General features: G+C 43.3%; 1 protein-coding gene across 4 annotated transcripts in view; it reads right to left on the reverse strand.

The window, feature by feature from the left end:
• The window catches only part of cdh24b (cadherin 24, type 2b), a 173,717-nt gene that overhangs the window by 7,606 nt on the left and 140,283 nt on the right, over positions 1-25,828 (reverse strand). For 3 of the 4 annotated variants that reach the window (XM_030402440.1, XM_030402442.1, XM_030402441.1), the window contains exons 7-13: positions 24,764-25,020; positions 22,575-22,711; positions 18,454-18,575; positions 15,229-15,346; positions 8,062-8,382; positions 4,170-4,377; positions 1,297-1,777 (exon numbers count right to left, since the gene is read on the reverse strand). In XM_030402440.1, coding sequence (XP_030258300.1) covers positions 1,297-1,777; positions 4,170-4,377; positions 8,062-8,382; positions 15,229-15,346; positions 18,454-18,575; positions 22,575-22,711; positions 24,764-25,020 — 1,644 coding nt within the window. Of the gene's footprint in view, positions 1-4; positions 232-1,296; positions 1,778-4,169; positions 4,378-8,061; positions 8,383-15,228; positions 15,347-18,453; positions 18,576-22,574; positions 22,712-24,763; positions 25,021-25,828 lie in introns of those variants that run through there. The other variant, XM_030402443.1, reaches the window with a different exon arrangement.

Genomic DNA, 25,828 nt, shown 5'->3' on the forward strand with positions numbered 1-25,828 from the left:
GTTAGGTTTGGATACACAAAAAAATGGGATGAAGGATCATTTAATAAAAGCAGAAAGATGGGGGGAGTGTGATAACATAGTGCCCAAAATGGAGGGAAAGCAGGAGATGGTGATGATAAAAAGTGATTGAGACGAAGGAGAGACAGACATTGAGCGGAACAGAGTGGAAGAAAAGCAGAGTTGGAAGAAGCCATAGATATTAATTGAACACTAAAATGAGCTAACACTGCACTGTGAGCGGGAGATGGAGCGGGAAGTGATCGAGAGATAAAATATTTGAAAATTAAATAAAGAAAGGGCCAGAGAGCCTTGCAATGGCCTAATAAATAAAACAAAACATAGAAAAGATAATGAACAGCAGGACATAAATGTGCTGGTATGTCGGAATCACCATCTTCCCTCAGCTTTGTCTGGACATTTCCACAGAACAAAAATATGGTGATGCAATTACTGTAATCGTATAGTACATGAGGCTGAAAGCAAACTCAATAATTATTTTATAATTTCTTAATTACTTTCTTACTTACTCTTTTGCTCATCTAATTGAATAATCAAGTCTTTCATTCATCTTTAATGCTTTCTCCGATGCAGCCATCTATCATTAATCAGGTCGTTTGATCAATTTCATTTCGTCATTCAATGTGACATTTATCACTTTTTTTGCTCTCTGAAACATTTTTCCATCTGTCCATCCATTCATTTGTCTGTCCATCCATCCATCCATCCATCCATCCATCCATCCATCTGTCCATCCATTTGTCCATCTATTCATTTGTCTGTCCATCCATCCATTCATTCATCTGTCCATCTATCCATTTGTCTGTCCATCCATCCATCCATCCATCCATCTATTTATTTGTCTGTCCTTCCATCCATCCATCTGGCCGTCCATCCACTTTTGTATCCATCTGTGTATCCTTCTATCGCCCATCCATCCATTCATCTGTCCATCCATCTGTCTGCCTGTCCATCTGTCCATCCATTCCACCTATTTATCCAGTAGTTCTATGAAACTGCTAACGTGGTTGTTACAGACAACAGTGCTACAGTGTGTAAACAATAACAACCTGGCATTCTCCCTCATCTCTTTGAAGAGAGTAGAATAACACAACTTCATGTACCTATTATTTTTCCTCTACAATAAATTAGATCCACCATAATACCTGCCTCCTATACATGCCAGAAAGTCACTGGTCGCTCATCATGGAGGCCGGCATATTTGGGATGAAATCAAAACTGCACCCATGATCCCAAATTGCACGTTTGGAGGTAAAGCGGGCTCACAGTAATCCTTACCCAGTCCACATCTTGACTGTGGTTCATTTTGTCCTCATTGCTCCCCTCTGTGCAGTTGCTTGCTGTTCCCGTCCCCCCTCCTCTCTCCTGGCTGTCACTTGTCCTCGGCGTACCTCCGTCCGAAGTGCTCTGGGGCGCAGTCCCATCACGGCTTCCTGTGCGACTTCCTGTTCGGCTTCCATTGCTGAGGTCTGTGGGAGCTACGTACACCGCTCCGGACTCCATTGGCCCCCCCATGGCCGCTTGGTTCTGGATTACCAGAGAGTGGTCCGGCTGTCCTCCGGGAAAGCGGTATCCCAGCTCTGCCATGGCTGGTTCAAATGTTCCCCCTGGTGCGCGGCGTAGAACGGGTAACGTGTGGCTGCTGTAACAGAGCCGACCGTAGAGCGGTCCTCCTGGTGCTGTGTAGTTGTGCTCCACACCTGGATTCTGAGCCCAGCTGTAGGTGCGAGCTTTGTCTTGGCTACGATGGGCGTAACGTCTGTAAAAACACAAGGCAAAATTTCAGTTCATCTCAGTTGGTTAATCATGTCATTTTTGTGCCATTTTTTTTTTTAATCTATTCAACAGCTAACAATAAAAAGTAATGGGAAATAAATGACATACCCCACCTTGTGTTCAACGCAAGGAAATGCATTTCTTTACAGATTGAAACGACACAAATAATGGGAGAGAATGTGAGGCTAATTTCACTGTATGGATACATATGTAAGAAGCATTATCTAAACAGAAACAGCACCAATGGAGTGCCGCAGGAATGAGTCATAAAACCCAGGAATAAGTTCAAATTTAGGAAAAAAAGAGTCAAATTCCTTGTATGTGTTCACATTCTTGGCCAATAAAGCTGATTCTGATTCTGATTGTTCCATGACAGACGTTAACATCAGTAAATACCAATGTCTGAATTAAAAAGCATGTAGGTGTCTTTAAAAAGGCTGTTGGGTTGATAACAAGTGGCTAAATTAGCCTACAGAGGTCGTCAGGGAGATTTAAACATCATCATGCCAAACATGGAGACATCTACTCATCTACTTTAGTTGAAAACTCTCTTCTTTCAGACTTTTAGATAGATCAGCTTCACAGTCAAGTGTATATAGTAAAGTGTGGTAAGAAACTGGGTGGTGGCGATGTGAAAACCTGTGACCACAGTGTAGTAAGTTTCTACCCTAACCTGCTAAACCTGTTAGCTTTGGCGATTTCATTAATGCTTCAAAAATCATAAAAGCGGTGTTCATTTGTGAGGATGAATGCATGAGTATCATACGCTTGGTTTTGCCACTGAGCTTATTTTCTGCAACAATTAAAAATCCCCTAGGCTTGTTGTCGAGAGAACCATGGCGATGCTAAATTCCAGGTAAGTCAAAAATACGTCCTCCCTGCAGCACTGTATGAAGCAAAGTGAGGAGGTTTCTCTGCAGGTTTTAGGAAATATTTTGTGAAATGACGTATGAACCACTAACATTACGCAAGCACCATAGCACATGCTAATAATGTTAGCTAGCTCAAACATTTGACTTTTGATGCTAATTTGTTTATGCTAACTTCCTGTGGCAATCTGCTGCAAGACATCACATTTTTCACCATACTTGAAGCATATTTCAGACTGAAAAAAACTACAAAACACAGAAGTAGCTATATAAACGCAAATGGAGACATACAAACACAGAGCCATGTGGAATAGTGGCGTTAACTTGCTGGCCTACGAGGGCACCCTATCTCTGGTCCTTTTTAGTAGTAGTTGTCTATCTGTAAAGTTGTACTCTATATGATCCAGCTTGGGAAAAAAATAACCCCAGTGGGCAAATTAACATTAATGGGATGCTTGAGTGGTTTAGTTTCCACTTGCATAACCTTTGGGACTTCTGTCGACAGAATTTAGTCAAAGATATCCTGACTATAGCCCCAAGTGTGACGACCAAATTAGAAACGGTTACATTGCAGGCCTTCTGTGAAAATGTTGTCATCTCTGAGCCCAATCCAAGATTAAGAATTCTCCCTCCAGAGCCACAGAATACATTATAGCTCTGCTGCTATTCCCCACGACAAGCAAACAGAAATCCATGTGTAAATTTGGTGAGAGAGTCACAAGCTTACTGATGGCCCATAACAAAATAACAAACTACAGCGACAAAGTTACCATAAAGTTGAACTCCTCCGTGACAGCGTCTACAAAAATGGAAACACTCGACACTTCGCAAAGGTAGCATTTACTGCAGGGATATTGCAACGGATTGCATTAGATTTAAGAGGAGTTTTTTTCCATGTTGTTGTGTCCACCTCCGTAAATTGCGAGAAGCAGTTTTCGATTAACTAAAAGCAGCCTTTGTACTTGTTTATGGCCTCCCCATATGGCTTGCGCGAATTCATCTCAGCTAATTATTAGTCCAAAGGCAATAACAACGTTTCACAGAAACATCAAAGTGGGCGCAAACAACTCTCTGATGTGGCGGAACATAAACGAGCTTTAACAAAACGAGCACAACAAAGTGGTCTCCGAGGACTGCAAAGCTTGATAGCCTTCTGTCTCAGCATTTTGATCGGTGACTCTTTATGACCTGAGCTACGGCTTGATCAGTTACTGAACCTGATCAATTAAGTGCTGGACCGAGATAAAGCTTTTACTCTGAAGGGCTGTTTTTTTTTTCCCTTCCTAACTTCCTTTAAGGGTGTGTGAAAAGGCCAGCCATGAGGTTTAATGTAATTAAACAAGTATTTTATATATATATATATATATATATATATATATATATATATATATATATATATATATATATATATATATATATGTGTGTGTGTGTATATATATATATATATATATAGATATATACACACACACACACACACACACAAACACACTCTCTAAGTCTACTTACACATTCCTGCTGTCCAGTGTGCGATAGCCACGTGAGCGCGAGCTGTGCGGGGCACTCTGGAGGGCGGCGATGTCGAAGGCGGCGGTGTCGGCCTCGCCCCCGCCCTCGTCATCATACGTAATGATGTTCTCGCGCACATCGTCCTCCTCCAGTGGCGACAGGGAGTCGCGCTTCTGACGCCGCAGCGACAATGACAGGGCACTCACCGCTGCGGAGGCAGGGCGGCGGGGGAGCAGAAGATATTGAGGCGAAGGAGAGAAATTGGAAAAAAAGAAAAAAAAAAGAATGATGAGCAAGGGAGAAGGGGGCAGAAGCCACAGGGGAAATAAAGGGAAGGAGGAAGAGGGAGCACAGGGAGAGAGTTTGAGGCAGACAAAGAGGTGAGGCACGCGGAGACAAAACAAACGCTGAGGAAGCCTTGGGTTAGAGAGCTGCTGTATCATATCAGCAGGTTGCATGCCTCCACTGTGTAATTGACTTTGAACTCCAGCCAGGCAAATGGACGCCTCACTCTCCCATGACTTCTTGATTCTAATTCCATATTCCCAAAGCAGAGGGCCACGTTTAACCCCGGGCTGTCGACGGAGAATCAAGCCATGGCGGCTGTTCAACAGCTGTCCAACAAGTTTACCTGTGATAAAGTCCACCCGCAAAGATGGATTTGGTCTGCCACAGTCATGCACTCTTTGACAGGAATTTTTGTGAAGCTCAATACGTTTGTCATGTATAAAGTGGAGAAATATTGAACTTGCTCGTAGTTAACAAAGGGAATACTTGTAACCTGAAACACAATGTGGGCGGGAAAATCTACCTGAGGACAATCAAAACAGACCAACAAAAAAACAACTCGCAGTAACTTTTAAAACAATGGTTCTGTGATTCAACACAGAAGTTAACAAAAGAAGCTTCTCATTTGTGGCTAACGAGGGGTTAGTTCATGAAATGTTTTAAAACTCCATCGCTAGCCAACAATTACATGTTTCCAGCTGATTCATTTTTAAACAAGAGCCCTATAAGAGGTTTTAGATAAAGAAACAGAGCCACTATCAACAGCCTGGGATAAAGTTGAATCACATTTCATATACAACAAGTAAAACATACGTTTATAACTTACTATACCAGTACTTTGTGCACATTTATTTCCCAATACAGAGACAAATTCTATACCCTACAAAAATATTTCAAAAACCTTCCAGGGATCAAAAAATGAAGGTGCACAGAGGGATCAAATACAAGGTTTGTTTTGGCTATTTTGCGTGGATATGAATACTGGTGCGCCTTGAGATTTTTTGCTTGCTCTTTGGTGTGCCTTTAACACAAGAAGTTTGAAAACTACAGTTCACAAAATAGTTCATTAGCTAAAGACATGCCCCTTGTGTTTGGAAATAATGCTGATTACGACTGTAGACGGTAAGCTCTAACTCAAGTAAACACACTGTTTCAGTCTTATTATGGTTTTGTAAAGGCTACAAAAGACAAAACAAAAATTCCCGAGGTTCTTTTTTGCGGAATTTTTCATGCAACCTTTTTTTGGCATGTGGAGATATCCAACCCTTGACAGACCTGCCGTGCCATTGTTCTGATGGTGCATTCATCCAAAACCCCAATAGTCCAAAAAATGTCCCATTAGATTGAAAGCCACATTGACTGACAGTCCATCATCCTGAAAACAAAATGGCAATTTCTCTGAAGGCCCACTGCTGTGAAAATACAAACTCTCCCTGCAGGGGTTAGTCCAGTGGCTGCAGGCGCTGTCCATGGTGCTGAATCGGCAGAGGTTTTACCCTCACAGACTTTGTTTCAGGCCTTACCCCATAGACATACCGTGACACAGTGTTTTTCAGTCCTGTTCCTGAGGGCCCCTGCCCTGCATCTTTTAGATGTCTCCCTGCTCACTTCAAATGATCAGCTTGTCATCAAGCTCTGCTGAAGCCTGATAACCAGCCATCCATTTGAATCAGATGAGCTGGAGCAGGGAGACATCTGAACAATGCGGGCAGGGGGGGGGGGAGGGGCTCAGGAGCAGTACTGAAAAACACTGCTCTAACCCTAACGCTAAATGTAATTGTAAGTGTAAGTGTACAATTTGAGATACATTCCTTTACCTTAGTATTTTCATTTTATGCTACTTTATACTTCCACTCCACTGTGAGATCATTTAAGTTACCATTTACTTTGCAGACTACATGCTGCTTCAGATCCAAAGCCCATTTTTTTGATTAACGTATTTTATCGGTCAGTTTAATAATAAACAAACAAACAACAACAACAAAAAAAATCATTCTCATCATCAGAAAAGTGTTGCATATCTGATCCATTAATTCAGTCGACCCGCAGTAGATTTAGCTTTACTTGTACTTTTCGTATTGTGTCAGTAATTTCCATATTGTAATGCCTTTATTATGCCTTTCCACTTGTCATTAAGCTGTAGCTGCAGATACTAGCTCCACCTCCCTACACTCATATCTTCAGTGCAATTTATTTGCAAAAAAAGAGTTAAGAGTATGCAAAGTAATACAGTACAATAATATTTTCTATTGTAGATTAATATTTTCTGTTGTAGATTTGCCATGACTATTGTGTAGTGAAAATCTGATATTGTTACAGCCCTACCAGCTTAGCTACATGTATTATTGGACAGTCACTCTTTGGGGGAGGTTTTTTGCAAACCAGTAAATAATCTTCTATTTATATGTGCATACCGTGCACATGTATGCGCTTGTGTTCCTCTCCGGCTGTACCGGAGCTGGTTAGGCTGCTGTAGTAAGTAAATCCACGGCTTTAATAAAGTTGGAGAGTGCATTATTTGATTTCCATGGAACTAATCTAATGATCCCTGAAAGGAGTGGGAAAACTCTAATCTTCTAATAACAATGTGAGGGATCACCTTCACGCTGTGACAGATATGTATTTCTGTCTTCATAACAGCCTCAATCCACAAGGCCCGCAAGAGGAGTGGTTACAGCGTGGCTTGATATCCTCCCAATACAAACACGCTTTTTAATAACCAGATTTGATCCTGATGAAACCGCTGCGAAAGCTCCTGTAACAACATTTTGTCGAGGGTCCAGCAAGGCATTAGCATGGACCTCTTGTAGATGAGAAAAAGCAAAATTGTCCTGGAACAGCACTCAATTAAAAAGCTGCAAATTTGAGGTGAAAGCTGTGAGCCGGTGTGTATTTCTGGGAATGCATCGTGCCCTTGTCACTTTGGGAACTAAATTCTAAACGCCACCAAAAAGCCACTCTGCATGATCACCTTCACGCCATGTTGCCTTTGCTTCTTGATTGAACTGGCCTCTTCCAGAATGATAATACCCCTATCAACAAGGCATGAGTAGTGATCCAACAGACTGAATAGAAATGACAATGATGCTGGCCACGAGCCAGGGCCCTTCTCAGCACCTAGACATTATCCAATTGAGCTTTTTGAGTTTCTGCAAAGGTGGCACTGACATTTTATTATGCCGCTATCAAAGAGCGGAGGGCCCAGATTATCACTCAGAATTGTTATTTTAGCAGTGATTAGCGGTGACCTTGCCAGAGGAGATAGCTGGACCGAAATTGCAAAGAAAAGTAAACCCCCTGCTATTGAGCAGCTGTGACTAAGAGAAATATTTACGCTGCTGCTTCCATTATTTCCATATGCAGATTAAGCATCCAGGGATGAAGTGGAGGGTAAACAGCCCTAAACACTATTTACTCATCTTTTTTATTTATAGATTAGCATTAACCTCCTTTATAGGCAGGGAGCCTTAATGATATAACTTCACTGTATAAATAATGCGCTGTGGTAACATGATGTTTAAGTAAAGATCTTTAAAGGGAAGAAAAATAACTTATATTAGTTGTATTTTTGCTGTTCATGAAGTCTATGTTTCAAAGTATTTACCCAGGAGTGTGGCAACACAGGCCAGGATGGCCAGCAGGGCGGCGGTGCTGAGCCCAGGCGAAGGCAGCGTGGACTGCTGAGGGAGGCACACCGCCTCTCTCTCCCAGTCCCACTCGCCCTCAGTCTGCTTGTCCTTGTCCTTCTCCCCGGCTCGCGCGCCTCCTCTCAGGCAGGGACAGACGGACACGGTGACCGTCCCCGTGCTGGTGAGGCCGGACGTCCCGTCCCTCAGGACCAGCGGCACGTACAGTGTCAGGGTGGAGGATGCTGAGCGGGACAGCGGCTGGAGCTGGGACAGCAGCACCAGGCTGGCTGTGGGGCCTGGAGGAAGAAGGGCCAGAGAAGAAGAGAATTCATCTTTTGTTCACTGCAAGGTGCAATTTCTTTTACATTTTTTTGTGCTGAATGGCAGCAAAATGTGACAATGGTAAAATGATCCTCAAACAGACACAGAGCTAACTTTGATGGGTCTAGCTTGCTCTATTATTATTACTATTCCATTTCACACCTCTGATAATTGAGACCTTTCTCTACCACCGAAGCTACGATGTCTCACCCCAGAATAACAATGATGCTGATTTGGGCAGGATGGATCTTCTGCACGGCGTCTCAATTAGAGGATCCTTCTCTCTGCTGCGGCTACAACGTCATAATTAATGTCTCAGACTGGCTACAAAACTTAAACACAGAGTCTGATATTCTTTTTACATTTTTAAACCACTGCCACTGTGTATTTCTATGAGACTCTTAAACCTGTCCTGATCGCCAATACGGTACGTGAAGAACAGTGCCAGCTGAAGGTGTGTCATTTATCAGGCTAAAGGAGCATAAGACGAACAATCAGGAGGCCTAAATGTTGCAATTTCAATTCAAGAGGAAGTGCCAAGAATGCATATTGAAGATATTAAAACATACGTACATATTCAAACTGATTCAGTGACTAGTTTATTATAGCTTTGTGGGCTGGAAGTGGATCTTAAAATTTAATACAAAGCTAAAACAAATTGAATTCATGTGACACAGTTCAACACCAACAGTGACTTTTGCTGTTTTCTAATTCATATGTGGCCTATCAACACCTCCCACCATTATGAAGTGTCCAGTTGTATCTAATGTACTGGTAGGTTGCACTGCAGTAACAGTTAAAAGATTTAGGGATGGTGATAAAAAAAAAATATCTTACTGCTAGAGCTTCTCCCTGCCTTTATACCCTTCATCCCTTTTTTCTTTTCTTCACTTGTTTCTTCTATACCTCTCTCATCCCTTTTTTCTCTCCCGGTGCTTCAGTCTCATTTTAATCTTCCTGTCCTCTCTCCTGTCACGTTTCCCTCCTTCCTAACCCGGTTTGCTGTCTGTGTGCGAGGCTTGTTGTGGTGACAGGGTCCGACCCACCTTAACACAGCGCGAACATGTGTATGTGTGTGTATGTGTCAATCTGCGTGTCCATCTGCCTCGGTGCAAGGCAGCAGAGAGAGCGTGGCGTGGAGTAAACAACCAAAATGGATTTAATAGCTAATGAGGCGCAGACGCAACGCTCTGAGAGGAGCACCGAGTGGATAGACTGATGCATTTTGGGGGATCGGGGAGACGAAACTATTCATTCTGGCTGCGTCACCCATGATTTTACACCTTGTTTCCCTGCTTTACAAATGGAACTCGTCATGTGCTCACAAAACTTCAGATGTTTTTCAATGAAAAAGGGCGCGTATTAATCCATTAAGAGCAGCAGCAACAAAAGAGCTAATGGCCTCCATTGGTCTTTTTCTTACTTTCGGGGCAAAATAGCTGTGAAGTGTTTGTGTGGGAGGTGTTTTCACTTTTCCTTTATAATGAAATGAACAACGCCACGAAGATGAGTCCACATATCAGAGCACATGCTGACACCATGTGTGGAACATATGTAATCAGCGTCAAAGAGGCTGCAAAAGTCACATCAGCATGACTCCATTAGCATATCTACCTTCTCGGATCCAAATCACGGATCAAAACATTACCTTTTTCAACAAGGCAAATGATGCAGCACGTCTTTGTCAGACAAGCTGTCAGTACGAGAGCGGAACATGTTCTCCTTTTTCTCTGTTCTACTGTTGGATGACACATCAAAGAGGCCTTTGATTCCACATGTCACCAAGTTTATCCTCCTGATTCGCAGTCCAACCGGAGCAGGTTCGCTCGCCGCGCTTTTGCCAAGTTTGGGACCAATTAGTAGGCCAATGCAAATGGTGGCTAACAGTCGCTTACTGTAGCTCCCCAGCTAGTGGAACTGCAGATCATAATGCTGAATATAACAGTACTATCCAGACGTAATATCCACAGTAGACTTTTCCCAGTTATAATGTAACGGAGCACAACCATGGGACAGAGCACACATCAAGATACCTTACCAGGCCTGCGCTCTTTTTCCTCATTTAGAAATAGTCCAATGTAGTTAAACTTGCACTTATCTATATCGCTCAGTTCCGCAGCTGCGTCTTTTAGTGAGTATACGCCAACTCTTCTTGTTTCGCTTTATTGTTCGATTCGCTGTTACCACTCTCATCAACCTCACTGCCGACTGCAGCAGGCAGAAGCTTTTGGTGAAAAAGCTCTGATAAGCCCTTAAAACACTATCTGATCAGCACCGAGCGGCAGAGAGACACAGTCAGCGTCCAGCCTGTGAACATATTGAAGAATTTAGCTGCCAAAGAGCCAAAGATTTCCCGTGGGGGTGGTGGAGACCCAAACATAGCCAAAGAGGGTGAAATGTCCAGGGGATGGACAGACTTCAGATAAATGCTAGTGGTCGCCTGTGTGTGCTGGATTTATTTAAGGCGGCTGACAAGTTGAGCATGTTAACTTTTTAAGATGAGAATGTGTCAGTGTTATGTTTTGTTGCACTTCTTTGATTGCCAACAAAGTAAATAAACTTAAATATGTTATTTTGGCTCTGATGCATCATGGAACCAGCAAGATAAGTGGGCTGGAGTAGAAGTATGAAATAGCAGAATGTACCTCAAACTTGTACGCAAGTACAGTACATGAGTACTTATTTTCACTGAATACTGTCATGGTTTGGTACTTTCAGTTTATTTATTGAGATTTTGTAGCTACTCTCCTCATGTGTCATGTGCCACTTCCTGTCCTTGCCTGTTTTCCAGCCTTTTTCCTGCTCAGCTGTGTTCCTGCGCTCCTCCTCAGCTTGATTCTCCCTCCACACCTCTCTTGCATCAGCCTCACCAACCCAGTGTTTGTCATGAACATCAGCTCCTTCCCTGTTCTCTTGTTCCCTCTACTTATGCTGTATTCTGTTGCAAATTGGAAGTCGGTCCAAGTGGGTTCCGATCTTAAAGCGTTCAAGTATATCTACTTGGAAAAACATCGATGCTCGCTGCAAAAAGGTACTTGAATGGTAAGTCTACGAACTTCAAAAGAAAAGAGGAGGAGTAGGCTCCAAATGCATACTCTCAAAGACTTCTATTGAGCTCAAATTAACTGAATGAAAGTTAAACATTAAACTACAAAGCATTTCACAAGGGCAAGGTGATGAAAAGCTTAAAAGTAATTGCTCACTATGTGTGCTGCCGTACTGCTGTGATGTCATGTGTGTTTATGTCTGCAAACTCAGGCGTTCTCCACTTGGATATTGACCGTTCCATAGAACTTTTCTTCTTTGTTATTTCCCACTTCCAAGTGCAATAGATTACACTATAATTTCCCCTCACCTTTGTGTCTCCATGTCTCTTCGCCTGCACGTCATCCCCACATTAATTTAGTTTGTATTGAAGTCCAGTTACTGGTTCAGAATTTGTTGAGTCCCCTGTTTCCATGGTTAAAGTGTGTAAAAACTGCCGAGTTATTTAGGATGTACTATTGTAAAGAAAATGGTGATTAAACCAGGCAAGCTGGATGCAGCGTCCAGCAATGGGCAGAGAAAATAACTAAGTGAAGTATCTGACCTCTATAAGGAAGATGTGCTAATGAATTTGAGGAAATTCTTTCTCATACATAACCTCCCATGAAAGCTTCATTTATATATACAAATACCTGCAATTGAGGAGTTTTATCTCTTGTATGCAAATCCAGTCATTGGTATTTCCTGCAATTTCATCCACGGAAGAAAGTATTACCAAGAATTGCACTAGTAATGGTTTGATTTCATTAACATACAAATGGCCTGTTTCTGGTCGGATGAGACCTCTGCATCCAAACTTTATCCACGGAGGGCAGACTTAAAAGAGGATATTTCAAATAACAATTGGAGCATAGCCTGTGAGGAGGCCTGTGAGGACACACAACTCTAAATAAGTGTCACAACATGACTACAGTCCAACTGAATTACTGAATATGTGCGTCGAACAAATCGGTGAGCGGGAACACAGATAAAGCTGAAATTATTGTCACCTCACCTTAAAGCCATGACTAAAATCTACAAATCAGCTGGACTAGACTATTAAAATGGTGTGTTCACCGGTCTTTGCAAAAAAAGATCAGTCACACCTGCAGCTCGTCCTGAATGCTGCTGCCCGAGTCCTCGCTAACACCAATAAAGAGGAGCACATAACACTGGTCCTTAAATCACTGCGCTGGCTTTCTGTGTGTCAAAGGGATGGATTTTAAAATCGTATTACTTGTCTTTAAAGCTCTAATGGGTTCAGGCCTGAATTGTCTCTGATTTACTTGTACGTTATGAAGCATCCGGACCCCTCGGGTCATTTGCGACAGGTTTACTCACTGTGGCCAGGATCAAAACCAAGCAAGGTGAAGCAGCTTTTAGATTTATTACTCCCCGCCTGTGGACCATGCATCCTGAAGACCTGAGGTCTGCTAAAACTGTCAGCTTATTCAAATGAGAGCTTAAAACATTACTGTTTACTGTTGCTTTCAAATAATCTAATCCTTAGCTTCTTTATACTCTGCAACTTTTCGTTTTCTTGCTTTTTGTTTTTATTGTCTTTTGAATACAACCTTTTCTTCACGTCTTATTTTGTAGTGTATTTTCTGTGCCCCTTTATAGCTCTTTGAATTGCCTTGTGTGTGAACTGTGCAATATAAATTACCCTGTCTTGCCTATAATTGGTGCTTGGATCAAAACTAAGGCACAATTGTGCGAAGATTAATATACCTTGAAATACAAATTGGTTGTTTAAAAGGATATTTGGAAACATTTTCGTCATTTTATAAAACAGTATTGCGGAGCTTCTACAGGAGGGAAACTAAGGACAAGATACTCCATTGAAGTATCATGAAATCAGCAGTAGACCCCAAAACATTCTCAAGGACAATTCATCAAACACAGCAGCTTGTTCATGCTCTGCATAACCCTCTCAAGTCAGTGTTGCTTGCGAAGGGCTCCAAGGTCGAATTAGCACTAATACGTTACATGCAGCGTTTGGTTAGACTTTTGGAAAGAAGTGTACTGACAAACGGTTCACACAGTTTGACATATTTTGAATTCTAGACCATCACAGTTTGGTAAGGTTAAGGCACAAAAATGTTTTTTAGGGTAAGGCATGAAAACTATTTGGCTAGGTTAGACAAAAATATAGTTGGCTAGGGTTAGGCAAACAAATACTTGGCTAGGATAAGTCAAGAAAAACCTCTTGGCTAGGTTTAGGCAAAAATTAACTACTGGCAAGAAAATCTTTTAGCAAAGTTTAGGCAAAACTTGGTTAGGTTAGGTAAAAAAGAAAAAACAATAACCTATAAGTGCTAGGGTAGAAGACTACTTGGTTAAAGTAAGGCAAGTGAAGCTACTTGGTTAGGGTAAGGCAGAAAAAAAACAACCTTGGTTAGGGTTAGGAAAAGATCATACTTTTGGTTGAAATAACCATCTATGTGATGTAAGTGAAGCATCTCACATCACATCATGTAACATACGTGACATGAGATACGTTATATACAGAGGTTAACTCACTTTTGTACATAAATCAAAAACAAATAGCTCGCGACTATCTCCCTTGACACCCAAAAGAATGAAAAGAGGAAGGAGAAAAATAACTTGGTCCAGATAAGACGAGAAAAATACGTTTTGGTTAGTTTTAGGCTTTAAAAGTACCTGGCTATGTTTAGACAAGAAACCTACCTGGTTTGGGTTGGGCAAAAAAATACTTGGTGAGGTTTGACCACTGACAAGACTACTAATGTGCTGAAATGGTGTCACTTTCTGTCTGTGTGTAACTATAATGTGTATTGTGGTTCTTTACGCAAGGGAGACGTAATGAGAGGGAATGAGTGTGTGTTTGGGGGATGTAGTGGGCGGGCTGTATTGTGTCTATGTAAAATCCTGCAGTGTAATACATCGCATTATAATGCTGATGTTTGTACAATGAAAAATCAATAAAGACACTGTTGAAACAGACTTCGGCTTTGAAAATGTTTTTATGTTTTATTCAGCGTGTTTGACGGGCCTTGAGGATTCAAACAATGTCTTTTGTTGTGAGACACCGACTACAAACGGAACTGTGTTTGTTTGATTGCAACTGACGTATCTGCGGACCAATTGTTGGGTCTTTATGACGCCTTTATGATTTGATGGCTACAGTTCAAATAGCCAGGAGTGCAATACGTCCTTGATTTAACAATCCCGACATGTGTGAAGGTTCTGGTGTGTGCTGGTGTGTGCTCACGCTTGTTTGCGTGTTTGTGCAGGCAAAAAAGGGGGCCACAGAAAAGCACTCCAGACAGAGAACGCACCAGAAACAAATACTAAGCAGCTAAATTCAATTTGAGTTGAAGTGAATCAAATGAAGCAGCCCTGATTTCTTCAAAAGCTTTTCATTGGAAACAGTAAGTATATGTGGTCGTGGGGAGGGAGAAGATGGATGTAGTGGATATGGGAAGGCAAACAGGAGGGACGAATAAAAGCGGGGAGGATAACAAAGCAAAACAATGGGGCCACCAGAGCTGGGAGATGGATGGCGGAAGAGAGAGGCAGAGACAGAAAAAAAGGGAAGTGGGAGGCAGGGAGAAGAGAAGAGGCAGAGGGATTGAGACGAGGGGGGGGGGGGGGAAGAAAGAGAGAATAGGAGAAAAGACGAAGATGGAATGAGAAAGGCGGAAAAAGAAAATGCGGGATTAAGAGCCTTAAAAAAGTAGGAGAGAAGCAGTGTGTGTCTGCCTGGGGAACAGAAAAAAAGAAAAAGGGAATTAAGAGATATACAGAGAGAGAGGGAAAGATTGAGTGCCTACCTCCACTGTCCCTGACGCTGAAGTTGAGGGCAGCGCTGGACTCCGGAGGGATGCTGAAATACACGGTGCTGTCATTCCCTCCCTCATCTCTATCAATCGCCCGCAACACCTGCACCACCTGAAACACAGAGATAGAGAGAGCGGAGGAGAGTGGGTGAGGGGAGGGTCTGATTGTGTGTGTGTGTGTGTGTGTGTGTGTGTGTGTGTGAGAGAGTGTGTGTGTGTGAGTGTGCATGTGTGTGTAATGGGAGAAACACTCACACGGAGAGTGCTTTTAGCTACAAACCATTAGCTGACGTTAGCAGGATTCAAAACAAGCCAAACAATTAGTTTAGAGACACAAGCGAACTGTGTCTGATACTCGCGCCCGAATAAATAACCGCGTCTGACATGAATCGGCTTTCCACAAAATACATTGCAGCGCGACTTTCAATTCTGTTAAAGCATCTGCGCAAGTCGACGGCGGGCGATCGTAACAGAATTAATCTAAAAAAATAAAATAAAAAATCTCCCGCAGCCTAAGCTGATGGGTAATTTTTTTTTGATGAAAAAAAAAAACAAAAAAAACTCCACTTGTCATTATGCAATACGTCCTTTCAGTACTGCTTTCGAGAGCTAGTTACGAGGCTGAATGCAGGGATGAAGGGTGCCGCACGCATCCCCCGCCCCCCCCCACTTCTCTCCCTCTGAGTTAGTCAGTGTCTCCGGGCCTTGAGAAGATTTGTTACGTACAGCCGCGTAATGTTATCAGTCGCTGTGTGTGAATATTCAAATGCTTTTTTTGGCTAATGACTTGTCACAGAGAGACGCGCGCGCACAACCCCCAACACAGTCGAGGATATCATAATCTTTCTTTTCTTGAACCGTCGTCCCGCTCACTCACACAACAGCGCGCTCAAACACAAACATGAGCATCGCGAGGCGCAAACAAATCGACGCCGGCGCCGCCGAATCACAGACACAAGCAGAGCAATGAAAAACACCCGCAAAAAAACAACAGATGGGCCAAGACAAATTATGTCGACGGTGCCAGCGTGGAATATTGAGGATGGGAGAGAGAGAAAGAAACATAAAAGCAAAGGGCTGGTTTCCAGGGAGAGATCGAGGAACGGAGAGTTGGAGTTCCGTAGCGTGCTCTCGACCCGAAGATACCAAGTCGTTGAGAAATGTTTTCAGTTTTGATACAATAACGTCCCTGAGATTGTTCATGGCTCCCACGGCTCTCAAACGCGCTGCTGTAACACCATTGTTGAAATGGAGGAATCTTACAGACCAATGTACCAACCCCACTTTCTTTAGTCCACGGCTGTCGTATGAAATGTGCTGTACAAATGAAGTTGACTTGACTTGACAAATAAAAGGAAGACGGATGGCAGGACGGAGAGAGACGGTCTATGAGGAGACCTGAGTTTAATTACAGTGTGAATAGCTGCTGCGCTCTGATAATGGGCCACGGAGGATTCGCCTGCCGCCATGGTAAATGGGCACACTGGAGCGGTATGCTTCCATATCTGAAGAGATATAGCTCAGTATAGCGTATACGGTATATGCTAAATCTGCTACATTTGAATAGGCTTGGTGTTGTATTGTGTGCTTACTTACTTGACCGGAAAAAGCTTTGAAGGCACTGCATGTTTTTTTTTAGGCAACATCATAGTTGGAAATAAACTGATCTAACTCCTGACAGCTGACTACAGGGAGCTCTTATCTAACTCCTTATCAGACAAAATACTGTGTACTTTGAAGCTGTGCCCCTGCATTTAGCTTTGAGCTAAATAATAACATATGGATGCTAATATACCACATCATGTCCATGCTAGCAAGGTCATGTTTAGGTATATTTATTATAATATAATATTTACCACAGTCCACCATCTTAGTTTAGCATGTTAGCATGCTAACAGTTGCTTATTCGCAGTATTAAGCATTTACCTAATAGGGGGAAATACTACAGCTCAGAGGCAGAAACATTCCAATGAAAGCTGCTCCATGGCGCATGAAGCCAAAGAACTTTCAAAGATTACCAGAATCTTTCGCATTGCTTCCCTACCGTGTGGCATATAAAGCGTGTGCACTAGAGACCAGTCGAGCGGCTAACTTCCTGTTAAGCCCTCCGCTGACAATTTACTGGTTCGGCACTTCAGTACATTCCAACTGCTATCGAACAGGGTGGCTCAAATTCTGAACATTTTGCGGATTTCGTGACTTTAAAAAAATGTTCCAGCCACTTCTCTCACCATGAAACTCACGGGGGGCCAGTGTGCATAACACAGGGTTGTAATTACATGGTTTGGCCACTGCGTCAAATGGCTGCAAAGCCTGGCAACGTTCCTCGTGGGTTGGTACAAACAAAATGCTAGACCTCAGCTAACTTTAGCTTTACATGTATTTGGTCATATATGAGACAAATTTGACCTGATAATTGCGCTAAGTGAAATGGCATTAATGGCACTGAATCCAATAGCTCTGAAGATATTTCACAAAAACCCCCCACAAATGTCATCCTCATGGCGGTGAGAAAAGTCAGAGGATCGTCAAAGTCTATATAATAGGGATCATCCTCTGGTGACTGTGAATGTCTCATATCAGTTCACCCAAAAGCTGTTCCTGGATGAAAGTGATTCATCGACTGACAGACGTTTCCCTCCCTAGAATGACACCGCTAGCGTAACTTAAAATATATTCAAACTCACAATGCGAAGGGTTGAGAATGTCCCCTTGGATCTGACCCCTGACCAACGCAACACAGACATTGAAAATCCATAACCTCGGGCTGCTCACAAACTGAGCATTTCAAGATACAATGCGAAGCTTTGGTATGACTCTCTTTCCTGTCTTCTACAAATCACAGTCTCCAGCACTCCGGACGACCCTTGAGAGTACCTGGAACTTGCATTTAGCGTCACCACATGAGCAGTGCCAAGATTTAGCTCCAGGAACTTGTCCCAAAGGCGGAAGGGGAAGGCACGGAAACAAAAGCAGAGCCCGAGACAATGGCTATACGTCAAATGCTGTTTTGTGGAAAAAGACTAATAGACTGCATCAATTTTCACCGGGATTGTCCCATTGTCATACAAACAAAAGCTAGTTCCGGCAGAAATAATTTAAAATATGCTATTAAAATCTTTTTTTTTTTTTTTTTTCTATGCATAGGGGCTTTAAATTGCAGTTTTGGAGCAGACAAAAAACTCTGATGTCGAAAAAGACACTTAAACACATACTGACCTGCCCGATGGAGGATGAGTCGCACATGGCTGTCGTGTACTGCCTGTCCAGTTCGGGTGCGTTGTCGTTCAGGTCCAACGTCTCGACTGCAACCACAACTCTGGACACCTGGCTGGGGTTGTCTGGAAGAGCCAATCAGAAACAGAGAAGCTTGCAATTTAGCATGGGAGGCCTGTGACAGCTGTATTTGGAAAAAATATATGTGAGTGCAACAAACCCCAGCGTGCTCTCTCTCTCTCACACACACATACACACACACACACACACACACACACACACCACATACACAGGTGCACAGTCACACTCCATTAAGTCCATTCAATTGTCCTCATGGGCGGGATCAAGCATTTCGGTCTCTGTCCAACAACTTCAACAGCACTCGGATCACATTAGCGAGCGCAGGATTGGCTAAATATACAGTTGTACATTCGGTTTCATTTGGCTTGTGTTACAGCTCACAGGCTCCCAGCTGGAGTACGACTGATGCTTCCATAGCGCTCACATTTCTCCACATTAAACTGTTCCGTTCTTAGCCAAAGCGACTCCAGCGTCAAGTGTGTGCATGTGTGTGTTGTAAGAAAGCGAGCGAGAGGGAGCAGAGGAGGGATGCAGAGAGCAGTCAATCTGCATGCAGTTACACAAGGGCGCAGTTTAAATGGATTGGCAGAGGGTCTCCCACACCCCATTCACTTGGGTATACACGCAGTCAAACATAAAGTCCTCACAGTCACACTCTGAGCTGAACATTCGCCGTCACAATTTGGGCTGCTCTCGCAGAGAGCCTCGCAAAAAAAATCCAGGCTCGCCAGCACATCTTCCCCCATCTCTCACTGCAACACAGTGGGCTACATCTTCTGTAATCTAACACACACACACACACACACACACACACACACTTGTACTTCCACACCATATTCTCAAACGTAGAGCTGTGACACTGTGCCACGGGTGACAGCGTCTGGATCTCGTCGCTGAAAAGCTGAAAATGAGCTCTTGCTGCAATGCCACCGGGTGAGCTGGCCTGCCCGTGGCCATGGCAGTGCACCTACTGTGCATTATGTCAACACAGCCTCCAGCAGTCTGTTTATTAGATAGAGCTCATTATTCAAGACAGGCCCTCACTGCGCTGCCTCCACAGTCCTACCAACGCTGCTGCCACAAGGAGCCCCAAGTAGATTTTAAGTAAAGATTAACTCTGTCCAGAGCAAGACTTGGCAGGAAAACAACTTCCCCTCGCCTGCACACAGCGACCGCTGGACAGCTTTCTACCCAAATACTTCCACTCTGACACCACCCAGGAGGTTTCTTTTTTAAGGGCTGGGGAGGAGATCCAAATAAGAGCTTGTCACCTGCCAAAAACTAACTATTAGAACACAGCCGGGATTTAGCGGGAGGCGTAAACAAGAAAATGGGTTGTCGTACCCTTAAGAAAATGACACATATGAGCATTTTGTCATTTGGCGCCACTATCAGCAGGAAGGAAGAGTTTGGTGCAGACACAAAAACTTTCAAGGTGAGATATTCTGTATTTTCTGTGTGTTACTCCTCTGTTGTCGGAAAAGTATTAAAAAAAAAACGCATCGAGGCCACCCTTTTTTATTGGATGGTATTTATTTTCCATATCTCGCAGAGGAGCGCTGTAGTTTGTGTTGAGTCAGCTCCACATACACCTGCCGACACAAATAGTCTCAAAAGCACCATGTGTGTATTGATCCACGGCTGGAGATAGTACGCTACAAATGCACTAGTTGCTCCTGTTTGTGTAACATTTGCTGAAATGTGCATTGCCCAACTGTTTTACCAAGTGGTTAAGCCGTTCACAAAATATGGAAATAATGCATTCACAACATTTTTTTTTTTCCTGTAGGAAAGAATGGGAGTATTGAGAGATGCACTTACGCATTGTTATTTCTGACCTCTATATGGCATTTATAGACAAATATACATATATATATATATATATATAGAATACTGCAAGCCTTATCCTCGAAACCAGGGGGGCCTAAAATGTCTCCATTAAAGAGCTGTGTGCTACGGGCCAAAAGCAAACACCTGTTGTGTTGTTTGTTAATGTAAATTACACTTGGATCCCACAATGCCAGATTATGAAAACTAATGAATCATTACAGAACCCTCATATTAAAAAAAAAAAAATTTAAATCATGCACAAAAACAGCCTGAACAACAACCCCTTCAATCACTTTAAAACTAGCATGACACTGAATCGAGTGCATACCCCTGCCAAGGCCCAAGAGTCCCTTTAAATTCAATTAAGCACAGTCGAATATTAGATTAAACTGCACTCACTCATAGACACCAGCCACCTAAGTGAGACTGTCATCAAGACCCATGCAATATTCCCTGAGAAACTTCAAAAATGTTGGGAAACGCCCTCGCAATGTTGAAGAGACGGGAGAAAGAATTCCGGGATCTGTCCCTATCCAAATCCACACCAGAAGTTAATGGGGTCTATTCTGGGCTGAGAACCATCCTCCATCCAAGTTTTGTGGAAGTCCATTCTGTAGTTTTTGTGTAAACCTGCTGACGAACCAAACAACCAAAAAAAACCAAAACCAAAAACAGACACAGGCCAAAACACAAGCTCCTTGGCAGAGATTAAACCAAACTACCTGAGGAACGTGTTGATTCAGGTCCTCGGTCATTCAGGTCATGGTAAGACTAAGTGCTGCATCGCTGGCAACTGGATGTGTTTCAGTTTCCTGAAGACGTTTCACCTCTCATCCAAGAGGCTTCTTCAGTTCTAGCTAACTGAAGGGGGAGTCACAGGCTTTTAAACTGAGGCCTACATGAGAAACAGTTTTGTGTCTCATGCAGGTCCTTCTGTTTTCCGTTTGAATGTTCCCTCTGTGTTTGCGTGGGCTTCCTCTGTGTGCTGCATTTCAAAAGGTTTAGGTTAATTCTCTTGTCAGGGCCTTTGACCAAGCCACTGGCTTAGAACTGGAGTTGTTCCTCGGGTGTTGCACTGCGTCTGCCTACAGCTCCTAACACTTAAGACTACTCAGATCCAGTGGAAGGATTTGACTACATGTTGTGTTGTGTTTGAATGTGTATGGGACGATAAAGCTTTGATTTGATTTTCTGTCACTGCAGTCTATGCTCTCCGCGATCCACCCACCACCAGTGTCAAGGCCACACATGCTCCCAAGGGGGAATCTCCAAATGGCATATAGGTTGCATTTGACACAGTCAACAACAGAGCTGCAGAATATGGAAAAAAACAGACTTTCATTTCCACTGAAAAGAAAATCATGTTTGTGTCATTTGTCTGGATCTGCCAGAAATGTTTTCTATGATCTGAAGATTTGTAAGTGCTTCATTATAATGCTGTTTTGTCTTGTTATCTTTATCAGAAACTTGCTGCTTCTGCAATTTGGATATGGATATTGCACTCTGCAGTATATTGTGATTTTGATAATATTGCCCTGCCGTTTCCTGATGTACTAATAAACAGCATCAGCATCTCTTGACCTTGGCAGTAGCAGTTGACGTCACGACCTCACCTCCATCGTGATTAAAAGCTCCTGACCTTGTGATTGTCTTTATATCTGCATTTTTGTGCACTTGCAGTGTTTTGCCTGATTTAAATGTAACCTGCAATGTGTGTCAGGGCTTGATGAGTATCTCTGCTTGGAAACAGAGAGGTGTTTACCGTTCTCCTTAAGAGCCTCTGAGCGTCTGTGAGGCGATGGCTGTGTTCGATTTGCTGCTTTAATTCCGTCTTTCCAGCTGAATCCTTATGAGAACAGATCCATTGCAGCAGCATCAGATAACTCATACAATATAGATCAATTGATTCTCAGGCATGCTGTAACAAACCATTTGTGGTGCCAAACAGCATTCCCCCTCACGGCTTGATGGTTTCGAGGGCTAAGCCGCTTAGTGAAGTGCATCACACAGTGGATACTGTGCTTTTCAGATAGCATACAATATACAGTTTACACTGCTTTAAACCTCTTAAAGCCTCATACTCATCAGTGGGTGCAGGTGGTAAAATGCTGGTTTCATTGAGGCGTTTTAGCTCGCAATGAAAGAAACACACCAGACGGACGAGCTCTAATAGTGTCTCAGAGTTAAGTGGTGTACATAGAGTGACCTCTGACCTCTCTGGGTGGCGATGACGGTAATGTTGTGCCAGTGCTCGCGCTCCCGGTCCAGTTCCATAGCCGTGGTGATGAGGCCGGTGTCAGGGGTAATACGAAACAGGGCCTCTGGGTCTGACTGAGGATCAATGGAGAACCTTGGAAAGAAAAAAGTAGAACGGGAGGAGAAAAGAAGTTGGGTGAATGTAAGTCAAACTAGGAAAGGGCAGAGAGAAGTGTAGAAAGAACGAGTGAAGGGAAAGAGCAAGCGGAGAAAGCAGTGGGGTGCAGCGTGAAAGAAGCAGACAGGGGAAGTGTGTGAGGGAGCGATAAGGAAGTCTGAATTCAAATGGCCAAAGAATTAATATAGGGAGATTATCGCAGCTGATAGGGGCCCTTTTGAAGTGCCTCCGATTATCTAAATATCTCTATGAATATACCAACTATCAATCCTCCCCACACACTCACTCTTTAACACTTTCGCCCGGTGCTAATTGGGACACGGTTTTTCTGCGGCTGCTACAAGCGAATCACTCGCCTCCCTCCACGAGACGAACACAAGCGAAAGGATTGAACTCAAAAACTTGTGTGGTTACTGTGGGCTCGAGGGAACACAAGTGCGAATGTTGTTGGCTTCCATTTGTTGGGTTAGCTCTCTCTGTTGTGTCATTTTTCTTCATAAGTTGAGGAGCCAAGTTTGAATTTTAATAAAAAAAAACTACATAGGCCTGGCATAGAAATGTCTCTGCATGAGACAACAACCAATATAAAAAAAAAACTCAAATCCTATCCTCTAAAACATTAAAATACACTAAAAATGTAACTCTCGGCAAGTGTTTGATTTTTCTCTTAGCAATGAGACTCCTCTGTTTGTTAGGCTTTCATAACCAGTGAAATATTAAAGGAACACTTTGGGGAATGCGCTTTCTTCCTGAGAGTAAGATATGAAGATCGGTATCACTCTCATGTTGGTTTGCTCAATATAAAGCTAAAGCCCGCAGCCAGTTTTCTTAGCTCCGTACGTCTGGAAATAAGGGGAGCTCTGCACAAAGGTAACAAGACCCATCCAGCATCCAGCATTTTCACGTTCTACTGATATCTTGTTTAATCAGGTTCAATCTCATTTGGCATGGCTAGCTCACAGTATTTGTTACTTTGTACTGCACTATCAATATTCCTAAATAAAAAGTATAATAAGAGACAAAGTGGTATACTAGCTTTAGCGAGTTCAACCACATTTATAATCTGCATTAACTAAATGTACAGGGAACACATCAAACACAACACTGAGATAACTAACAGGTGGAGGGACTTACGTATGCAATGTTCTGCTAGGAAACCATGGGTCATGGCATTGATATGGATGCCATTTTGACATGAACTATACACCCAAACCCTCCTTGACCAAGTACATGCCTTCATGGCAATGTCACAACCCAATTGCAATGCCCCGCCTGCAGGACAGTGTGCCCTGTGAATGTAACAGAGACCTCAGAGGGTCGACCTGGCCTTCAAGCTCGCTCGATCCCTGGAGTCTGATCCACAAAGGCTGTACATTGCAAGCCACAGGACTCAAAGGATCTGCTGACAATTTCCTATTGCCATCATTGGACACCCCCACAGGTCCAGTGTCCAAGCCAGGTCAGATCAGAGCCAAGTCCGATCCATAGTGGGGCAAGGGTACTCCCCAATTGCAATGTACCATGCAATTGTGGAGCTCAACAAGTCAACCAGTTCCCCAGATCCCAATCTGATCAAGCATTTGTGGGAGATCCTGGAACAAGCCTGATCCTTGGAGGTCACACCTCGCAACTCACAGGCATCAAAGGATCTAGAGGCAATGCTATAGTGCCATCATAAGACATCCCCACAGGTCCTCGACCGGTCAGATCCAAGTCCAATCCACAGTGGGACTTTTCGGGCATTTCCAAATTGATGCTTGATCTGATTGGGATTTAGGGAACTTGCAGGCCAGGTCAACGCCTGGATCTCTTTGTCACATTAGCAGATTAGCAGGTTGTCACTGCTCTGCAATCAGGTAGTGCTGTTACCATGATGAGGTGTACTTGATCTTCCAACCGTGTTTGAATAGGTAGTGCATGTCAAATGGCATCCATACGAATGCCAGGACCCAAGGTTTGCCAATTGACCATTGCATTGTAACAAGATGATCAACTATGCTATTTGAGGACAGAGGCCCATAACTGTACCTGATATTATTGGTAAGACCAGTATCAGGGTCTACAGCGCTGACTCTGCCCACAGTGCAGGCTGGTGGGCAGTTTTCAGACACGTCCATGTGGTATCGGGATCGAGAGAACCTGGGAGGCTCGTCTGCGTCCAGCACTGCTACTCTGATTGAGGCCCGGTCCTTGAAGGGCCCTCGACGCAAGAAGCGAGGATCCACTATAGGGTTGAGGACCTCGACAGAGAAGGAGTAGGAGCTCCGGCTCTCGTAGTCTACAGCCTGTGGGGGACAAAGGACGAGGCAGAGTTAATAGGGTTAAAATATTCAGTGTCGAAGTGCATAATTGCAGGTTGAGATAGACACTTACTGTGAAATGAATAATGGTGACACGTCTTAATAGCAAGAAATTATGCAAATGTCACTGTTACAAAAGTCAGATCCAATGCACTGTTTTGTGCTTTCATTTGGTCCAATTCTTACACCAAATTTTCCACAGATGACTGCTAAATTACATATCAAAAGCAGAGAGATGGCAAATAATGAATTATTCTGACAGATAACAGCTCGCAGAGGCTAGAGAATGGTCACATCCCAAATCAGCAGAAAATGATTCGAAGTAGATAATGCCATGGTTACCTCACATGTTGTGACGCTTGGACTTTTGAAGTGAGACTTTGAAGGTGGTTGTGGGCGGATGCTTAGACGGTGGGTTTTTGTGTGAAGTAGGAAAAAGACATTCATGAAGTGTTGATGTTACAGAATTGCCAATGAGATTCCTGATGCTCAAAGAGTTGAAAGGATTCCAGAGAGCTGGAGACACTGAGGCAGCCACATGTCTGGGTGTCGCTTGGAGTGGATGTGGGGATATCTTTGTCATGGTAAGACTAGAGGATATATAGCTGAAAGGCTGAGTGTTCGTAGGAGTTGTGTAAGATTAGCTCTGCTATCTGTGTGCAGCACAGCTGGATGAAGGCATGTAGAACTTCAGGTATTTGCATTGAACATTTTATCTAGGTCCAGCATTGTTTGCTGCTGCGGTGCTGGCAACACAATCGGAACTGTGTCGGCGGGTACCTGGCATGTACAG

This window comes from Sparus aurata, chromosome 21 (genome assembly GCF_900880675.1).
Source record: "Sparus aurata chromosome 21, fSpaAur1.1, whole genome shotgun sequence".
Classification (NCBI taxonomy): domain Eukaryota; kingdom Metazoa; phylum Chordata; class Actinopteri; order Spariformes; family Sparidae; genus Sparus; species Sparus aurata.